The 17,221-nt window shown below is 37.4% G+C and overlaps 1 protein-coding gene across 3 annotated transcripts; it reads left to right on the top strand.

Moving 5' to 3' along the window:
* The first annotated feature begins 453 nt into the window (after nt 1-453).
* LOC143028594 (phosducin-like protein 1) lies at nt 454-12,551 on the top strand. 3 transcript variants are annotated; one of them, XM_076190921.1, is made up of 8 exons: nt 454-733; nt 2,531-2,726; nt 3,664-3,789; nt 4,070-4,206; nt 6,076-6,181; nt 6,507-6,620; nt 7,300-7,424; nt 10,569-12,551. In XM_076190921.1, the coding sequence occupies exons 2-8, from the start codon at nt 2,541-2,543 to the stop codon at nt 10,669-10,671; spliced, it is 897 nt and encodes a 298-aa protein (XP_076047036.1). In that variant the 5' UTR covers nt 454-733; nt 2,531-2,540; the 3' UTR covers nt 10,672-12,551. The 3 variants fall into 3 exon arrangements, with proteins under 3 accessions (XP_076047036.1, XP_076047034.1, XP_076047035.1); XM_076190919.1 differs by having other exon boundaries at nt 463-733; nt 2,523-2,726; XM_076190920.1 differs by lacking the exon at nt 454-733 and adding an exon at nt 2,004-2,025 and having other exon boundaries at nt 2,523-2,726.
* Nucleotides 12,552-17,221: the final 4,670 nt, after the last annotated feature.

Genomic DNA, 17,221 nt, shown 5'->3' with positions numbered 1-17,221 from the left:
CTACCCTATTCCATAATCAAGAACTAAAAATTGTAAACGCTAAACATGAACGTTGAATTAGGACAGTAGATAGTGTTGCATAACAAGAAGCGAACGAGACCTGGTGATATGGTATAAACTTCGAAGAGAGGCAACAAATAAACAAAACTCGAGCAAGTGACTAAAATAAAATATATTAAGTTTTCCTCCGAAACCTGACAACGGAGTGTTTGCTAATCTTCATAATTTCACAGAGTATCAAACGTTTATCATATATAATATGAAAGATGACCCAAATTACACATGAACATATTTTTGTATATTGTATATTGAAATTATCCTTTTGCTGCACTGCTTGGAAACATGGATGAATCAAATCTAGCGAAGACGCTTTTGTTTACATTTTTGACGTGAAACAGCTGTTATTATGATACATAATTAAATACCTATATAGATTTATATAATTGTTAAACACGACCTAGTGTTAAAGAAAAACTTCTGAATATAAATCCGAATGAGAAGAAAATCACAACACATGTTGAAAGGAAAAATCACTATCTCCTGATTGATTTTCCAAAGAAAACGGAGAAACTGAATGACATACCCCATACAGCCAAACAAATGGTCAAGACCCCGTGCAAACCCACATATTAGAAGGAAATAAATAGCTCGGTGGAAAACAGGACATCACAGTTTCGTAGGTCTAGATCACACAGAAGAAAGAAGAACATATTTTGGAGTATTTGATTTAGAGGTAATGTAACAAAATGCTCTCAAGTGGAGGGAAACCTTACGAAGTAACATAACCATGTTTAATAGTAGTATTCCCTTGGGTCTGATTTTCCGTATCTTTAATAATGATATATCAGATTTTGATAAAATCTACAAAACTTTCTAAAGGTCTATGGTTATGATAACTCGCATGAGATAAAAGAGAAGCAGGGTAGAGTTTTTTGTAACATAATATTACATTTTACTTTCTTGCATTCAATATTTACTTTTCATTTTTGCTCTCAACATATCTATATTTTCTTATAGTATTAATTTGAGTAAAAAGATTACTGAAAACAGATAATAAAGGCCTAAAGGTTATGGCAAAGTACAAAGTCCTAGACATGCAAGGGAAGGTTCTTCAATCGCCAGCTAAAGATTTGGTCAGGTTACTTACTGAATAGTTTATTCAGTGGAGCAGTACCATTACCAAGGTGTGGCCGGTCTCACTAATTGCCGAACAAACCGAACAAAACCGAGAAAAGCCGAACAAAACAACAAAACCCAAACAAGGACGGGTTTTGCTCAAATGCATACTTCTATATATATATGGTTGCATTATTTGAACTATTTTCTTTAAAATGTGTGATTTCCATGTAATATGATCAAAGAGAAGTTACGTTTTTATCCTCTGCAATTTTACCGACCCCAGCTACGATTCGTCCAGCCCGCCATCTATGATCACTGTTGGTATGGATCAAACTACACTCTTTTAAGTTTCTTACTGTTGTGTTATTAGTGTAATAGACTGCATATAGTTGAATTATTTAAACTCTTTTCTTTAAAATGTGTGATTTTCATGTACTTTAACACAACAGTAAGAAACTTAAAAGAGTGTAGTTTGATCCATACCACCAGTGATCATAGACGGCGGGCTGGACGAATCGTAGCTGGGGTCGGTAAAATTGCAGAGGATAAAAACGTAACTTCTCTTTGATCATATTACATGGAAATCACACATTTTAAAGAAAATAGTTCAAATAAAGCAACCATATATATATAGAAGTATGCATTTGAGCAAAACCCGTCCTTGTTTGGGTTTTGTTGTTTTGTTCGGCTTTTCTCGGTTTTGTTCGGTTTGTTCGGCAATTAGTGAGACCGTCCTGATCTATGGGTAATGCTATTACCTTATGTACACACACACACAAAAGTCCTTGATTACTATTGATGCTGAAAAATTTTCAGCGTTGGGCGGGACTCAAAATTAGATAGCTGAATTAGTGGTAAAGAATGGCACCACTATACCATCATGCCATGATGTACTAGACTCCTAAGGTATGTCAAGCTGTCCAAGGTCTTAGTGTCTATGCCATACGCAGAGACAGACTGATCTGTTATTTTATTTGGTAAGCACACAAATGCCTGCACCTTGGTTCTAGTCCAGGAGACTGGAGTCCTAGCAGACTTGCATTCTTGTGAAGTGATATGAAGGATGGAACCAGGATTTTCAACATCTAATAAAGAAATATAGAATTGTTGACAAAAATGAGGACAGTGACTTATGTGTTGTCAGTGGATGCTCTGTCTCTCGCTCTCTCTCACTATGTATATATATATATATATATATGTATATACATATATATATATATATGTGTATTTATATATATATATATATGCATATTTATGCTAGAATTTTATATTACATAAGGACTGATATGTTTGGTTATTGTTTCCTGTTTCTGTAGAGGTAACTAACAACTGTCAATGATATGCCTAATTTGTTGAGAGTAAGCCTCTCTAAGTGTCACTTACTAAATAGTTTTCATGATTAGAATTGTAGATCAGTCCCCATGGCCACTCTTGACGACCGCCTTCTCGGTGAGAAGCTGCAGTACTATGTGAGCAGCTCTGAAGATGAAGATGATGATGATGATGAAGAAAATAGTGAAAGAGAAAAAGGCAAAAGTTCTTTGAGGGGTGCCAGTATTTTACAGCCAGCACCAGACATCAAAGACTGGGAAGGTTCATCAACGAATGTAAGTAGGCGTTCATTTTTTTTTTTTTTTTTTTTTTTTGTATGAGTTATTTTTTGAGAGGTTAGAGATAATAAATTTCTTGAAATTAGTATTAACAACTTTTAAGTTTCCAGATATTGATTAATTGCTGAATATCATTTGGTATAGAGTTGTGTGAGGATTCCATGTAATTGTTGGGACATCAGTATAGTATGTAGCAACCATAGAATATTATGCAAGACTACCTAATAAAAAAAAAATTAAAAAAATTATATATATCATGGTAAGAATTAAGTGCTGGCTGCAGATCTCGTTTAGTGGCAAAGTTTTAATGTTAAATCTAATGAAAGATTAGACTTGAATTGAGTTTCTCTTGCAAAAATCAGTGTGATTTAAACATTAACATTTACTTAGTGAATTGTAGCTTTTGTGATATAATTTTTTTTTCCATGAGGTTTATATGTGGGCCTGATGGAAATTAACTCATGGTCAATTGGGGGCTACAGATCCTGAAATCTCAGAGAAAAAGACCAGAAGCCACTCTCCTTTTGATATGATCTGGGTTAGGACTAAAAAGAAATGAAGGTAACATCTTGAATATTTAGATCACCGGATGGACTGGGACAAATCTGAACTCATTTATAAATCTGGTTATGGGTTCAGATGGTGGAGTCCATTTTGATAGATCATCTTTCCACTATGAATATTTCAAAGGGTCAGCAGGATTGTCCATTACAAAACATATTGTTAACAGGTATCCTTCCCCTCCCCCTGACCTGACCTCGTATCATCCTCAGGTCACTACATGTATATTGCTCTTTCTTTTGTTCTGACTGTGGTGTTAGTTTTGATTTACAAATGTGTTACTACATTTTCGCCAATAGTTTAATAGCTTTGATAAGTGGCACAGTGTATATGTGGTCATTGCTGAACTTGATATATATTTCTGGTTCTACAGACGGGCCCCAAAGGTGTGTTGAAGGACTGGCAGAGGTACAAACAACTGGAAACAGAGAAACGAAAAGAGCAGGAAAGGGAGAAGATTGAACTGGCCAAAAAGCTGAGTCTTTCGTGCAGATCACATGTAAGGATAGTTATAAATACAAAAAGGGGAAGGGGTAGTAGACAGAAATGGGGACGTTAAAACTCAAAATCAGTAGTGTGTCTTGAACAACTTTGTCCTGTACCAGTACTTACTTGTCCTATATGTACTGAAGTTGAATAATAGGTCATTTGTTTTTACATAGAAATTGCTGAAAATGGCACATATATTTATAGTAATAATGATGATAATAGTCATTTATTAACTTATTAGTTTTCTTTTTCTTTAACCCAATTTTTATGTTAACTTTCTGTTTTTATAGCTGGAGGATGAGAAAGAAAAGGAGAAACAGAGAAAGGAAGAAGAAGGAGAGGAGGTAGACAGACTAATAGATGAAGCGATTCTGAGACAATATATTGCAAAGAGAATGGAAGAAATGATGGGGAATGTTTCATTAAGGTATGGACATTTTTTGGAAATTATTTTCAGCTCTATTCATTTGGATAGAACAACCACTCCTCGTTTAACGACGACAATTGGGACCAGCGTCGCCGTCGCTTACCGAATTGGTCGTTAAGCAAAAGTGTATACATATACGTACATGTACTGTATGTACAATGTCCAGCAATACATGTATCTTTATTTTTGTGTATTTTCCCTCTTTTATACAGTACATTAAAGCTTTATTTACTGTTTTGATAGTACAGAAAGCCCTCAAATAACGTGGTGGTTAGGTTCCTGAAATTACCGTGTATGACCAAATCCGCGTATGCTGACATTCCATATTAAATACTGGGGTATTTTTTTAGTTTCGACCATGGGCGCAATATAACAATAGAAAATTAATTATTTTGTAAATTAAAATGTATCAACGTTATATGCAATTTTGTGGGCGGAAATGAAAATAAAAAATACCTTGCTACAAGCAAGTATGCTAATGAATGAAGTCGGTAGCATAGGATCGGGATGCCATCTTGTCGTCTGTTAATTGACGGCCTTGGTACTTCTGACAGTATCTCGCTAGGAATATTTTCTTGAAGGAATGTTATGGAGCGGAGATACATGCATTCCTTCAAGCTGCAAGAACTTTGTATACCCTGCAAGCTGAAAGAGTGGTTGAAAAGCCCGTCAACGTCTCTCACGACGACGACAACGAGGACGAACCGGATGACATTTAATTTGCAGGTAATGATTTATTAAACACAGGTTAGGTTAGTTTAGTTTAGGTTAGACGAATTTATCATCCTTTCATTTCTTCGACGTCGGCATCTATCATAACAAACATGGCGTACTATTCGTCCGACACGACTCCGTTGCTTATGGAATGTTGTAGCACCTTTTTTCTTTTTTTATTTCCACTCACAAAATTGCATATTATGTTGATACATTATAATTTACAAAATTAATAATTAATTTTCTATTGCTATATTGCGCCCATGGTTGAAACTAAAAATTTACCAATACCGGTATTTACTGTACCCCAGGTAGTTTTTGCAGCTTGCAGGATGGTAATGTAGACCTAAGCTTCAGAACACTTTACCTCACAGCTAATATCCACCGTACAAGTTCATTTATAACATCATACAAATTTGCCTGAGCCAACTTATCGTACATAACGTCGTAACTTCGGGAGATTTACGTTAAACGAATATTGGTCTGTCATAAAGCCCGTCATTACTCCGCGTTGACATTAACCGAGTATGTCGTTAAACGGGGAGTGGTTGTATTATCCTTTAAGCAAGATTGTCTTTGGAGACAGAAATTCTTACATGCTTCATTCCTATTGCCCTCATTCCTTTTGCTTGTTGCTCTCACCCATAAGAAAATTGCATCACATCCCCCCCCCCCACCACCAGCTGTACTGCCAGGTCATCCATGGTGCATTCCAGCCATAGAACATTCACATGTTCTCTGAGTCTCAAAACTCTTCTTCAGTTCACTGTCACCCATATTTACAATTTCAAGCACCACAACATATGCTCAGATTAAATTTTTTACCTGGTGATGGCTCTAATAGATTTTATTTTGGCTTACTCAGAATAATTATTCATTCAAGGATGCATTGCCATAGTGAAGAGATTGAAACTAATATAACCTCATCAATGTAATGATGCCCTCAACAGATCTTACAAAATGATGTTATTGTTATTCACCAGGACTAAACATCACCTTGATGGAGGAATTGAACATCAAAAGTGGTACATTCATAAAAAAAAATTCTATTGGTTCCTTTAATGATACCGTAGTTGTTTCAGAATGGAAATTATTTTTTATTTTATTTATTTTTTTAACACTGGTTGCCTTCATGGTAGTTTTTTCTTTTTGCAGAGCTCAGTTTGGCCGCCTTCTTGATCTTGACAATGGGGAAGATTTCCTTGCCGCAGTAGATCAGGAGAAAAAGGATGTGACAGTGATTATACATATATATGAGAAGGTGATAAAAAATGTGTGGTATACAAGAATCTGGTTACATATTAATAGTGTTTTAGTGTTTGTAAGCATCATCTGGGTGTCATTGCTGAGGACTGCAATGAAAATAAGCTTATATGCTTTTTTGTGTTATCCCCAGCAATTGTAATTGTTATTTCAAACTATGTGCTCTTTTCATTATCTGCACTTCATGTATATTGATGCAATGCCAAATAAACTTACTTAATGAGTATATTGTAGTTTAAGTACTTTGGAAATGCATAGATATTGGTTAACCTAAAGTATACATTTACTAGATTTTAATATCGGTCTCTCTGAACACTTTCCAGGGTGCTGCAGGATGTGAGGCTATGACAGGTTGTCTCAGATGTTTAAGTGAAGAATACCCAAATGTAAAGTTTTGTCAGCTTTTGGCTGCAAAGGCTGGTGTCAGCGCTCATTTTGTAAGTAGAATAATATTCAAAAGTATAATATTTATAGTGATTTTACTCTAAAGGAACCCCATGTGAGGTTTTTGGATAGTTGAAGAAAAATATAAAGAAAACAAAATTGACAACCCATTTACTATGGAGAATTGGGAAAGATGACTGTCACATATTGAGGTCAAGTTAATTCTTAATAAGTACCCTTATGACTTTGAAGTTTATGTTATTTATCATTGTGTACTTGGAATTCCCTATGGTATTATTTTCTCCCATGGTTTTATGTGGCCATCCCAACTTACAAGGGAGAGGAAGTCATTGGTATTTACATTCTTATGTAGTCAGTGTTGGTACCTCATAGAATGATTACACAAAATCTTTACTTAAGTATCACACCGTCTACCACTTCAATATTTAATTGGTTTTAATAATGATTTTAAATAGTTGCTTTTATTCAAATGTAGGTGTCTTGAACAATCAGCCAACATAATATAAGATAAATTCTTCATTTACATATTATTACCGTATTCTGGAATAAGGAAAAGTCAGATGTATGTCAAGTGTCTATGGAAATGTTTAGGGAATTTTGCAGTCAACTATACAATCTGTGTTAATCATCTTATTCAGGAAAGATGAAAGTTATAAAAAAAATTGCAGGACTTCGATGATTTTCTTGTGATGTTTCTTTCTTTGACTACAGCAAGTAACTGGAGTGCCAGCGCTCTTGGTGTACAAGGGTGGTCAGATGGTTGGAAATTTTGTTGCTCTCACAGGAGAATTTGGAGATGACTTCTATGCCACAGATGTCGAATCTTTCCTCATTGAGTAAGTAACTGCAATTTTTCTCTGTTCTCTATTAATGTAGAAACCAGTATACACTCTCTTATGGAATAGCATAGAAGGTGATAGCCCAGGCCTGAGCCATACATAAATTTGAATCTAGATGTGATCATTGGGGAATAAGATAATAGGCCCCAATATGGAAGTATACATGAATTTTAATGTACATATATACATACATATACCAAAGGCTTTTTTCCCCCTTATAAGGGAGGTAGCCAAAAAACAAAGGCATAAAAACCACTCCCACCCATTCCATCCCTAATACACTCCACTCCCCTCCACCCTCTTTCCTCCCTCTTATCTTGGCACCTCCTGGATGATGGGTCATCCCTGCATCTTGTCCACTGCCCTGGGTCAGAAGTAGTGTTGCAAGACACAGCACATCCACAGCAAGACCGCTCTGCATGAGGGGACAGAGAGGGGGTGTTGCCGATTTAATGAAGCGGCCTTACTGTGGATGTGCTGCATCTTGGGAAACTGTTTCTGACCCAGGGCACTGGGGGAGATTCGGGGATGACCCGTCATCCAGGAGATGCCAAGATAAGAGGGAGAGAAGAGGGTGGAGGGGACTGGATTGTGATGGGGATGGAATGGGTGGGAGTGGTTTTTATGCCTTTGTTTTTGGCTACCTCCCTTATAAGGGGAAAAAAAGCCTTTGGTATATGTATGTATGTATGACAATTGTAATTGTGGTGGGATGATGAAGCAAAGGTTGTAGAAAAGAAGAAAAAAACATTCACTGATTGGTTACAAAATAGGATGAGAGAATCATATGAGAGGTACAAAGAAAAGAGAAGAGGAGTAAAGCATAAAATAAGGGAGGCAAAGAAGAGAGCAGATGTGAAATGGGGTAAGAGTATGACAGAAAATTTGAAAGTAATAAAAAGATGTTTTGGAAGGAAAGTAAGAGAGGAAGGGGAGGCGAATCAAGTGGAAAAGAAAAGGTAAACGGTGCAGGTGGAGAGATGATAATGGAAGAAAAGGCAGTAAGAGGAAGATGGGCATATTTTAGGGAGTTGCTAAATGTGAAGGAGGATAGAGAGAGAAAGGTAGTTGCAGTGGGAAGTGCTAAGAAAATGACACTGATGAAAGCTTTAGGAAAAGGTAAGGATGTTTTTTGGGCCTTTATGGATTTGGAAAAGGCTTATGATTGGCAGACAGGAAGATGCTGTGGGAGGTATTACAGATATATGGAATAGGATGAAAGCTATTAAGAGCAGTCAAGAATTTTTACGAGAGTAGTAGAGCCTGTGTTAGAATTAGAAATGGAGAGAGCAAATGGTTTGAGGTAAAGGTGGGATGGCCAGGGATGCGTCATGTCGCCATGGCTGTTCAATTTATAGAGTGAGAGGTAAATGCAAGGGTAATGAGTCAGGGATTGGAGATGATTAAAGAAAATGGAGAAAAATGGGAGATAAACCAATTGTTGTTTGCTGATGACTGTGCTTGTAGCAGGATCAGAGGAGGGATTAAGAATGTGTCATAGTTTGGGAAGGTGTGTGAAAGAAGGAGGTTGAAGATAAATGTGGATAAAAGTAAGGTGGTGAGATGTACAAGGGGAGAAAGTGGGAGCAAATTGGAAGTGAGTATTAAAGGAGAGAGATTGGAGGAAATAGATAGCTTTAGGTACTTGGGTGGGTGTGAATGTGGCCGGAAAGGGAGGAGTGGAGGTGGAGGTTGAGTATAGATTGAGAGAAGCAAGTAAATCCTTGGGGTATTAAAAAGTGTAATGAGAAATACACATTTGGGAATGGATGCTAAGAGATTATGTGAAGGGGTGATTGTTCCGACAATACTGTATGGGTAAAAACATGGAACATAAGAGAGGAAGAAAGAGTTCAAATGTATTTGAGATGAAGAGGAAGAAAGAGTTTAAATGTATTTGAGATGAAATGCCCAAGAAGTATGGTAGGGTTTACTAGGCTGGATAGAGTGAGAAACAAGGAGATGAGGAGAAGAGCGGGGTAGGAAAAGGAGTTGGAAAATAGGGTTGATGAAAGAGTATTGGGATGGTTTGGACACATGGAAAGAATGAGTGAAGAAAGATTAATAAAAGAGGTGTGGAAGGAACAGGTGGATGGGGTCAGCAGGAGGAGGTGACCAAGGATGAGATGGATGGATGGGGTAAAAGGGTCATTAGGAAATGTGGGGATGTCTGTTGAGAAAGGAAGGGAGAAGACAAGATAGGGGTGAATGGAGAATGGTTGAGTATGGATGATGCTGTGATGCATGGAAGGGAATAGATGGGGGATGGTGGGTTAGGGAGTATGTGTGAATGATATTTTGATGCAGCATGCAGGGAGTTTTCCCATCTTGTCTTTTTCTGCATGAGGGGACAGAGGGGGGGGGCACCAATTAAATGAAGCAGCCTTGCTGTGGATGTGCTGTGTCTTGTGACACTGCCTCTGATCCAGGGCAGTGGGCGAGATGCAGGGAAGACCCATCCTCCAGGAGGAACCAAGAAAAGAGGGAGGGAGGGTTGATGAATGGGAGTGGAGTATGTGGGGATGAAATTGGTGGGAGTGAATTTATACATTTGACTTTGGCTACCTTCCTTGTAAGGGGAAAGAAGCCCCTCCTTGATATATGCATGACAGTTGCAGAGTAAGAGACAGGGCTGCAAACATATCACTACTTTCTTGTATACTACAGTTAAGCTCCTATCACATATAATATGCTACTCAAGCGAGTTTGTTTGAGTAGAAACAACTTCGGTTGCAATTTTTTATTTTTTGAATCTCCAATTTTCAAATCGCCTTTGCATCATATACTGAGAAGATGAATGACAAACTGAGAGAAGGGAAACCTATACCAATGTTAGACACATTGTTGAATTGTCCTTAGGGGAGTCTAGAATACTGTAAGTGAAGCCATCTTCCAGGTTTTCAAATTCACGTTTTTGAGAATCTTGATTGAATGTGTGACAGGGGCTTTAGTTAAATTAGGTAAATATAACACAAGACAATGATTTCTTTCCAGAAAGATCTATGAGAGGGCTTAAGGAACATTGCTGCTTATTGTGAGGGTTACAAATTGCATTTGATGAAACTCAAAATAATGGTTATTATGGGTTAAGAAATATTTTTATATTTTATTTCTTAATTACGTTTTCACTTTCTTTTTCAGACATGGGATGTTGATGGATAAAACTCTTGTTCCTTCGGTAATCAGAAATTCTGGCAAAGAAACAAAAGATGATGAAGACAGTGATTTGAGTGTAGATGATTAAAGATGTTTTGCTCATTGTGTATGTTGAATTAATCAAGTGTTCCTAATGATGAGGATTACCTGTTTCTTCCATGCAGATATGGTTTTTCCATTTTGAGTTCTTCCAAGCAATGGTGTCAATACACAAAGAAATTAATATAAGAAATGGAAATGGTAAAATGGAGAATTTCTTACCAAAGCTAAAGACTAAAAGTTTTCTGAGCATTATCTTTGTTAAGACTTGTTTATGCTGAATAAGGCAGTTTTTGTAACTATTTTAAAAGGTCACCATAGTTGTACAATCTATATGCAGTAGTGATTAAGCTGTATATTGAATTTGTATAATGTAAGTTAGGAATATCATTTGCTCTCTTCCTATAGCTGTTGATTTTAAGTAGACTTGTAGTGGTCATGTGTATTTATCTCGAGTTGAGAGGACAATATTTTGGCGACACATGTTTTCAGATGTTATCGTGGTACATGTTTTCAGACTGTTACAGAAGCTATTTTGTAAATATCTAAATGACATGTAGATAAAAAGAAATGTGATATCCTCATGAATATGTTTTCTTGTGCCTGCTTGCATGCCAGAGATGTTGAATTTTTTTTTCCTAAATTACCATACTACTTGATTTCATAAAGGTCTCAGGAGAAATTGCTGATAGATTCGAGTTTTAGTTGATTTCTTAACACATTCCTATGTGACCATTGCATCTATCCAGCGGTAGATATATGTATATATCTGGGTATTTAAAAGTACCAATTGACAAATGCTCCCGTTTCATATTGACTAATGTTTTACAAGTGTCATTGACAGGTGGAGATGCTTGTGGCTAAGGGACAATAAAATTGTATTTATGGGTATGTGCTAGTTGTTATAAGTCATCTTACTGTTATAGTGGTGCCTTATCAATTATTTCCCTTCTTTGAATTGCTGATTGCCTGAACAAAGTATAATATCAGGAACATATATCAGACTGTTGTTGGTAATGCATTATGTTACATAGGGCTGTACAGGAAACTGAAAAATAAAATGATAGAAATCTGGATTGAAATTTGGTAAAATTTGAATGATAGTAATTTAGTCACTGTAGCTCTAAATGTGTTTTACACTACTGCTGTCCTTTGAACCTATTCTTTACTACTTCTATGATTTGTTCCTCTTCCTTTTCTGATCCCTCTGTGTTGATGGTGATGGGTGGGAGCAACTAGTAGACAAGATTTATAACCGAATTGTGTTGTCCTTGGAGGAAGGGCTAATACCACAGGACTGGAATAAAGTTAACATGGTACCAGTTTAAAGAGGATGAAGCAAGGAGAAACTACAACCTGGTGCTCCTAACCTGCTTGATAACAAAATTATGTGTAAGATGTAAAAGTTATATGTGTTAAAAAAATTAAGACAATATTTTTTGGCAAATAACCCATTCAGTTTTAGTGGAATATATGTATCAAACCTGCAAGAGAGAGGGGTTGGATGGAATGTGTGTATTTAGATCCGGAGAAGACATTCAACAAGGTACCTCGCAATTTACTTTTATGAACATTGGAGCATATTAGATGACAGAAATAATTTCTTTGAATGGATGAAGGATTTCCTGAAAGATTGGTATATGAGAACAGGAGTGAAGAATAAAAGTAAAATAACTATAGCAGAGCAGCAAGATTCAGGAATGGTTTCATATGTATACATTTGAGTGTACTGTTGGGCTAGTCTATGGTGAACATTGGTTCTTGTGTATTTAGAAAGATTCAAATGCTATTTACCCAGGTACTTTGACTTATTTCATACATTTTAGAGTGAATTTCATTTCATTAGTTGTAACTTTTGATACACTGGTAATGTCTACAGATTTATGTAGTGAATAAACTGGTTCTTGAGAAGTAAAGCTCTTGGTGAAATTCTTAGTCTTTTTTCCACCATCCTTCCTCTTACTATGACTGTTTTTCCAATCTGTTGGCTAAAAATCCACTGTCCCACAGTATCTGTTAATGGTTCTTGGCCTCTCCTGTAGACCTCACAGGAGCAAACTGTGGACTTGTTTGTTGTATTGATGTGGGGCAGTTTCTGTCTCATCATTCTGCAGTGGGATTATATGAGCAGTCACTGATAGTTGGTTCATTTTATGTGACAAATGGAGGAAATACAGTGGCAGCTGATAGAAAAAATTCTTGAATCTGATTTGGAGACCGTTACAATAATTTGAAAGGACACTGTGCATAGTTATTTACAAGAATACTCGCTCAAGAAAATTTGTTAGGTGGTGATGAACTGAAACTCATGTTATTCCTGTCGTAGATTTTTCCTTTTGAGGCATGCTTAGATGTGAAATTTACTCTATTCTTCAGGAATTGAAATGCATTATTTTCAATCTCATGTATTCATGAACTCCAAATACTCATTTCACTCACTGATATAACAAAACAACGTGACTGTTAGAAGGTGTCACTTTTTTCTCAGAACTCTTGATAATTTGAATCTTTCAACATCACCTAAGGTAGTCAGCCAGCATCACACAATATTTTATCTAGTGATGCAAATTAAATTTTTCCATCAGGGCAACTACCTCATCTTGTCCCTACCTCTGGATGTCCTTAAGTTCCGAGAAAACAAAGTATGTGAAAGATAGACTGACTTTATATGAGCCATTAACCAACAATTTAGTTGAGGATCCATCAGATAAATGGATATGGTACTTGATCTATTTTCCAATGAAATGATAGAAGATACAATATTTGGTCCCAATTGACTTAAAAAAAAATGGAAATTGAACATTAAAAAAAGACCAAGTTTTTAATGTAACTGAGGGAATCTCTGGTGAAAAATTGTAAATAATGAGTAGAAAGTGTGAATGAAAACATCAGGTAATGCCAAGATTAGCGAACTAGCCCTGCCTGAAAAAGATACTTGTATCTGAAGAGGGGCAAACCTACCAGAACCCCAAGACACTTTCAATTTACAACAACTTGTATCTGAAGAAGGGCAATGACGAAGATCATACGAGTCTTGTGACATCTTGTTCTTTGTCGTTCATCATGGTTAGTTTATACATTGGTACCACTTAACTAATACACCTTTACCAGTCATATACTTGTTAGCCAAATAAGTAGGTAAGTGAAAAATGAATAGGTGAATGAGTAAACATGAAATAAATGAATAAGTGATATGTAAGTAAGTAAAGAAACATATTACACAAATTAATGAATATAAATGTAAATAGGTAAACAGATAAAATTCCCATGATATAGGTCAGTTCCCCAAAAAATAGACCGAGCATATAATGCAGACAGATTCCATGATATTAATTTTCTAAGTGTTTAGTGGAATCGCATCATGGGCAAGTTTCCAAACCTCCTTTTAGATACTAAAAGGTTTCAGTACCTTAAAACTCCAGGATATCTTTAATAATTTTATTCGAACTAATGCAAGGTAATTTTAATTAGCTAACGTGGACGTCTCTGACCACAAAAGAGTTGATTTAATAAATATAAAATTTTGATAAACGCTGGATTGAGGTGAAAGAAGAAATTACCCCTATGCAAATACCTTATAGCTCAAAAGTAACCCAGATTAATTTGATTGAGTCAATGCTCATCCAGTAAAATAGTACAACCTAGTAAATTTAGTATTTCTTTCCTATCTTAATTTATATTTCGTATACTAATTTATAAGGCAAATATCAACCACAATCTTCTATACTCATTCATTCTCCCTTTTTGAACATTGTAGGGACACATAGATTAACACAGCATTATTCAAAGTTTATTTGATTTGTCTTTGTATGAAATATACTGTATGATGTCTTTGAAAATGACCAAGTTATTAAAAGTAGAAATAAACAAAATATTACATACAGAAATAGCTGGAGAAATCGCACCGGGTTTTTAGATTTTGTTTGAAATACTAATTATATAATAGGGGATATCTATCTAAACACACCACATTTAAAGGATTAAAGTTAAAAAAGGGGATGTGGTCATGTCGTGGGTTTGGTTTTGTATGGACAAGCCAGGGAAAATGAGACTCACAATAACACTACAACTAAGGTTTAAGGCTTGATTCACACTATCGGTGCGGTCGCGCTCCGCTCTCGGTCCGGTCCAATATTGTCTCATTAATTTCAATGGAAGCATTCACACTGGCGCTCTCGCTCCGGTTTCGCTCCGGTCACGGTTCCGTCAAAAGATATTTTTACTGGAGCGAGACCGGAGCGTGACTGGACCGTGAGCGCCAGTGTGAACTCAGTTGCCACGGTCCTGCTCCTCCTGCTCCACTCCAGTCGAGATTCAGCCTTCATATAAGCAAGTAGTGTTACCTTCTGTCCTACCAAACCATGGATAATCCAAAGGAAACACCACAATGGGATCATGAGAAAGTTAGAAAAATGATAAAAATACATTTTCTTTTTATTTATCACTGATACAATGACAATGCGTACAGCGAGGATATTCATAAGCACCAACTGAATAAAATATAACCTACAAAACTTACTTTAATTTTGTGGATTCAGATGAAATGCTAATAGAATTAGTCAAAAGGTAAACCAGAGCTGTATGACCTGACTTCGCTGCACTACAGTGATAACGTGGCGAAAAGAAGAAGCTGTGTTGAAATAAGCAGGCAGCTGGGTTGTGAAGGTAAGAAATTCCATACAATAGCCTAATGTCCACTGTGGAAATGCATTTCCTATCATCACTAAACAATTTTCCTATACAATAATGTTTGCATACTTATCATATTGCCAAGGTACTGAGAGAAAAAAATACACATTATTAACCGAAGAAAGAAATTCCATATGTATAATAACAACCTATTATCCACTGCGGAAATGCATCTCCTTTGCTCACTCAACAAATATTCCTACACAAGTTTGTTTGTCTACTTATATTTTATCATTTTGCCAAGGCATTGAACCAGCTGGGGAGCTGAAATAATCTTTCAGTGTTTCTCTCGCGCCAAAAGCCTCCTTTGTAGCATTTCCCCCTCTTCCTCTCATTGGACGTACTGTGTTTGATGGAGGCATGACAACAGTATCTGGTAATGCAACAGCATTTGGGTGTATCAGATTGGGAAGTATGCATGTTGTTGTAATGATTGCATTAGAGTTAGAAGGCATGGCTTTAAGTTTCCTTAAATATATTCTGAAGGTTTGTACTAGAATACCAAATGTGCACTCAACTATCCTCCTGGCTCTAGATAATCTATAATTAAAAATCCTCTTCTCTACCTTATGTTCAGTCTGTGAACCTGGGTAGGGCCTCATCAAATTTCTCTTCAGCGGGAAAGCCTCATCTCCCACTATAACGTATGGTGCAAGCACATCAGTGCCAGGAAGTGCAGCATCTTCTTGTACATTTCAAGTCATCCTCAATTTTGGATAGTATTTTCTCAAATGTTCCTTTGTTCAATAAGACGAGGATACAGAGTATGAAATTCTCCTTCAGTCTTCCTATCTTGCAACATAGGATGAACCCACAATCTCTTTCTTTTTCTATTTTGTTTTCCTTCTTCATCAAGCGCAATAGCGATTATTGCCAACTCGGCGTCAGAAAAGTCACACATCCTTCGTAACTGATGGTAAGACTTCTACTGGTGTCGAGGGAGGGGGGATGACGGGAACGAGAGCGGACCGTACGTGTGAATACCTCAGAACCGAGAGCGGAGCGCGACCGGACCGATAGTGTGAATCAACCCTGAATACCTCAGAACCGAGAGCGGAGCGAGACTGGAGCGCGACTGGACCGATAGTGTGAATCAACCCTAATGGTTCATATGCTCGGAGGGAACGGACGTAGTCTCGTTGGGAGAAGGTCTGGAGTGAAGGCCTCATCAAGCGTCGTGGCTGTGGGCGAAGAGCAACAGGAGGGAATGAGACGACTTGCTGGAGCGAACTGGTCCCGAGGCAGCTTGCTGGAGAGGACTGGTCCCGAGGCGGCTTGCTGGAGAGAACTGCTGCTTGGAGTTGAGCCCGGGAGAGATCTGAATTCTGAATTCTAGATTCCTAGGAAAGACCAACCGCTTGCGCGGGATCGGTTTTTGTGGGAGAGGAAGAATGTCTGTAAGAAAATGAAAAGATAGTAGTGTATAAAAGAGGGCTATTACCACCGGGCGAATTAGCGAGCGATTAGGGGCTGCCGGTGGTCGTGGCTCGGGAGAAATGGACTGGGAACTTGGACGGCGGCGCCGACGCCGGGATTACAATCACCTAAAGTTTAGAGAATGGTAGGAGGCGTAGTAGTAGAGAAAGGTGGAAAAACGGAAAAAGCTTTAGTGGGAGGTAAACTGAGATGAGAAGATGTAGTATAAGAGAAAGAAAGGAAGCGAATTTTAGTCGAAGAAAAAGTAAGTGTAGATGTTTGTGCGAGTGTCGTGGCTATGTTCATGAGAGGTGTGTGTGTGTATCTTACGGGAAGTGAGTAGAGTTCACTTCCCGCGTGTAGAGCGCGTTCCTGATAAGCCACAGATAGGGCCTGAGTAGCCTGTTTTTTCCCAGGTTGGGTTTGAGATTCCGTAGAGTTGAATCAGTGGCGGTGCGAGGGGGGCAGGCGGGCGGGTGTTGTATTATCTCTCT

The sequence above is a fragment of the Oratosquilla oratoria genome, chromosome 9 (assembly GCF_046742065.1).
Source record: "Oratosquilla oratoria isolate Oo_2021 chromosome 9, ASM4674206v1, whole genome shotgun sequence".
NCBI lineage: Eukaryota > Metazoa > Arthropoda > Malacostraca > Stomatopoda > Squillidae > Oratosquilla > Oratosquilla oratoria.
Note: the sequence above shows the minus strand (reverse complement) of the source record. Positions and strands in the feature narration are given on the sequence as shown.

What these genes read in the sequence shown, in the direction of transcription:
- LOC143028594 (XM_076190921.1), top strand. Translation starts at nt 2,541, where the DNA reads ATGGCCACTCTTGACGACCGCCTTCTCGGTGAGAAGCTGCAGTACTAT. An exon ending in ATGGGGAATGTTTCATTAAG is followed by an intron (nt 4,207 to 6,075) that starts GTATGGACATTT and finishes TTCTTTTTGCAG; the next exon opens with AGCTCAGTTTGGCCGCCTTC. An exon ending in TTATACATATATATGAGAAG is followed by an intron (nt 6,182 to 6,506) that starts GTGATAAAAAAT and finishes AACACTTTCCAG; the next exon opens with GGTGCTGCAGGATGTGAGGC.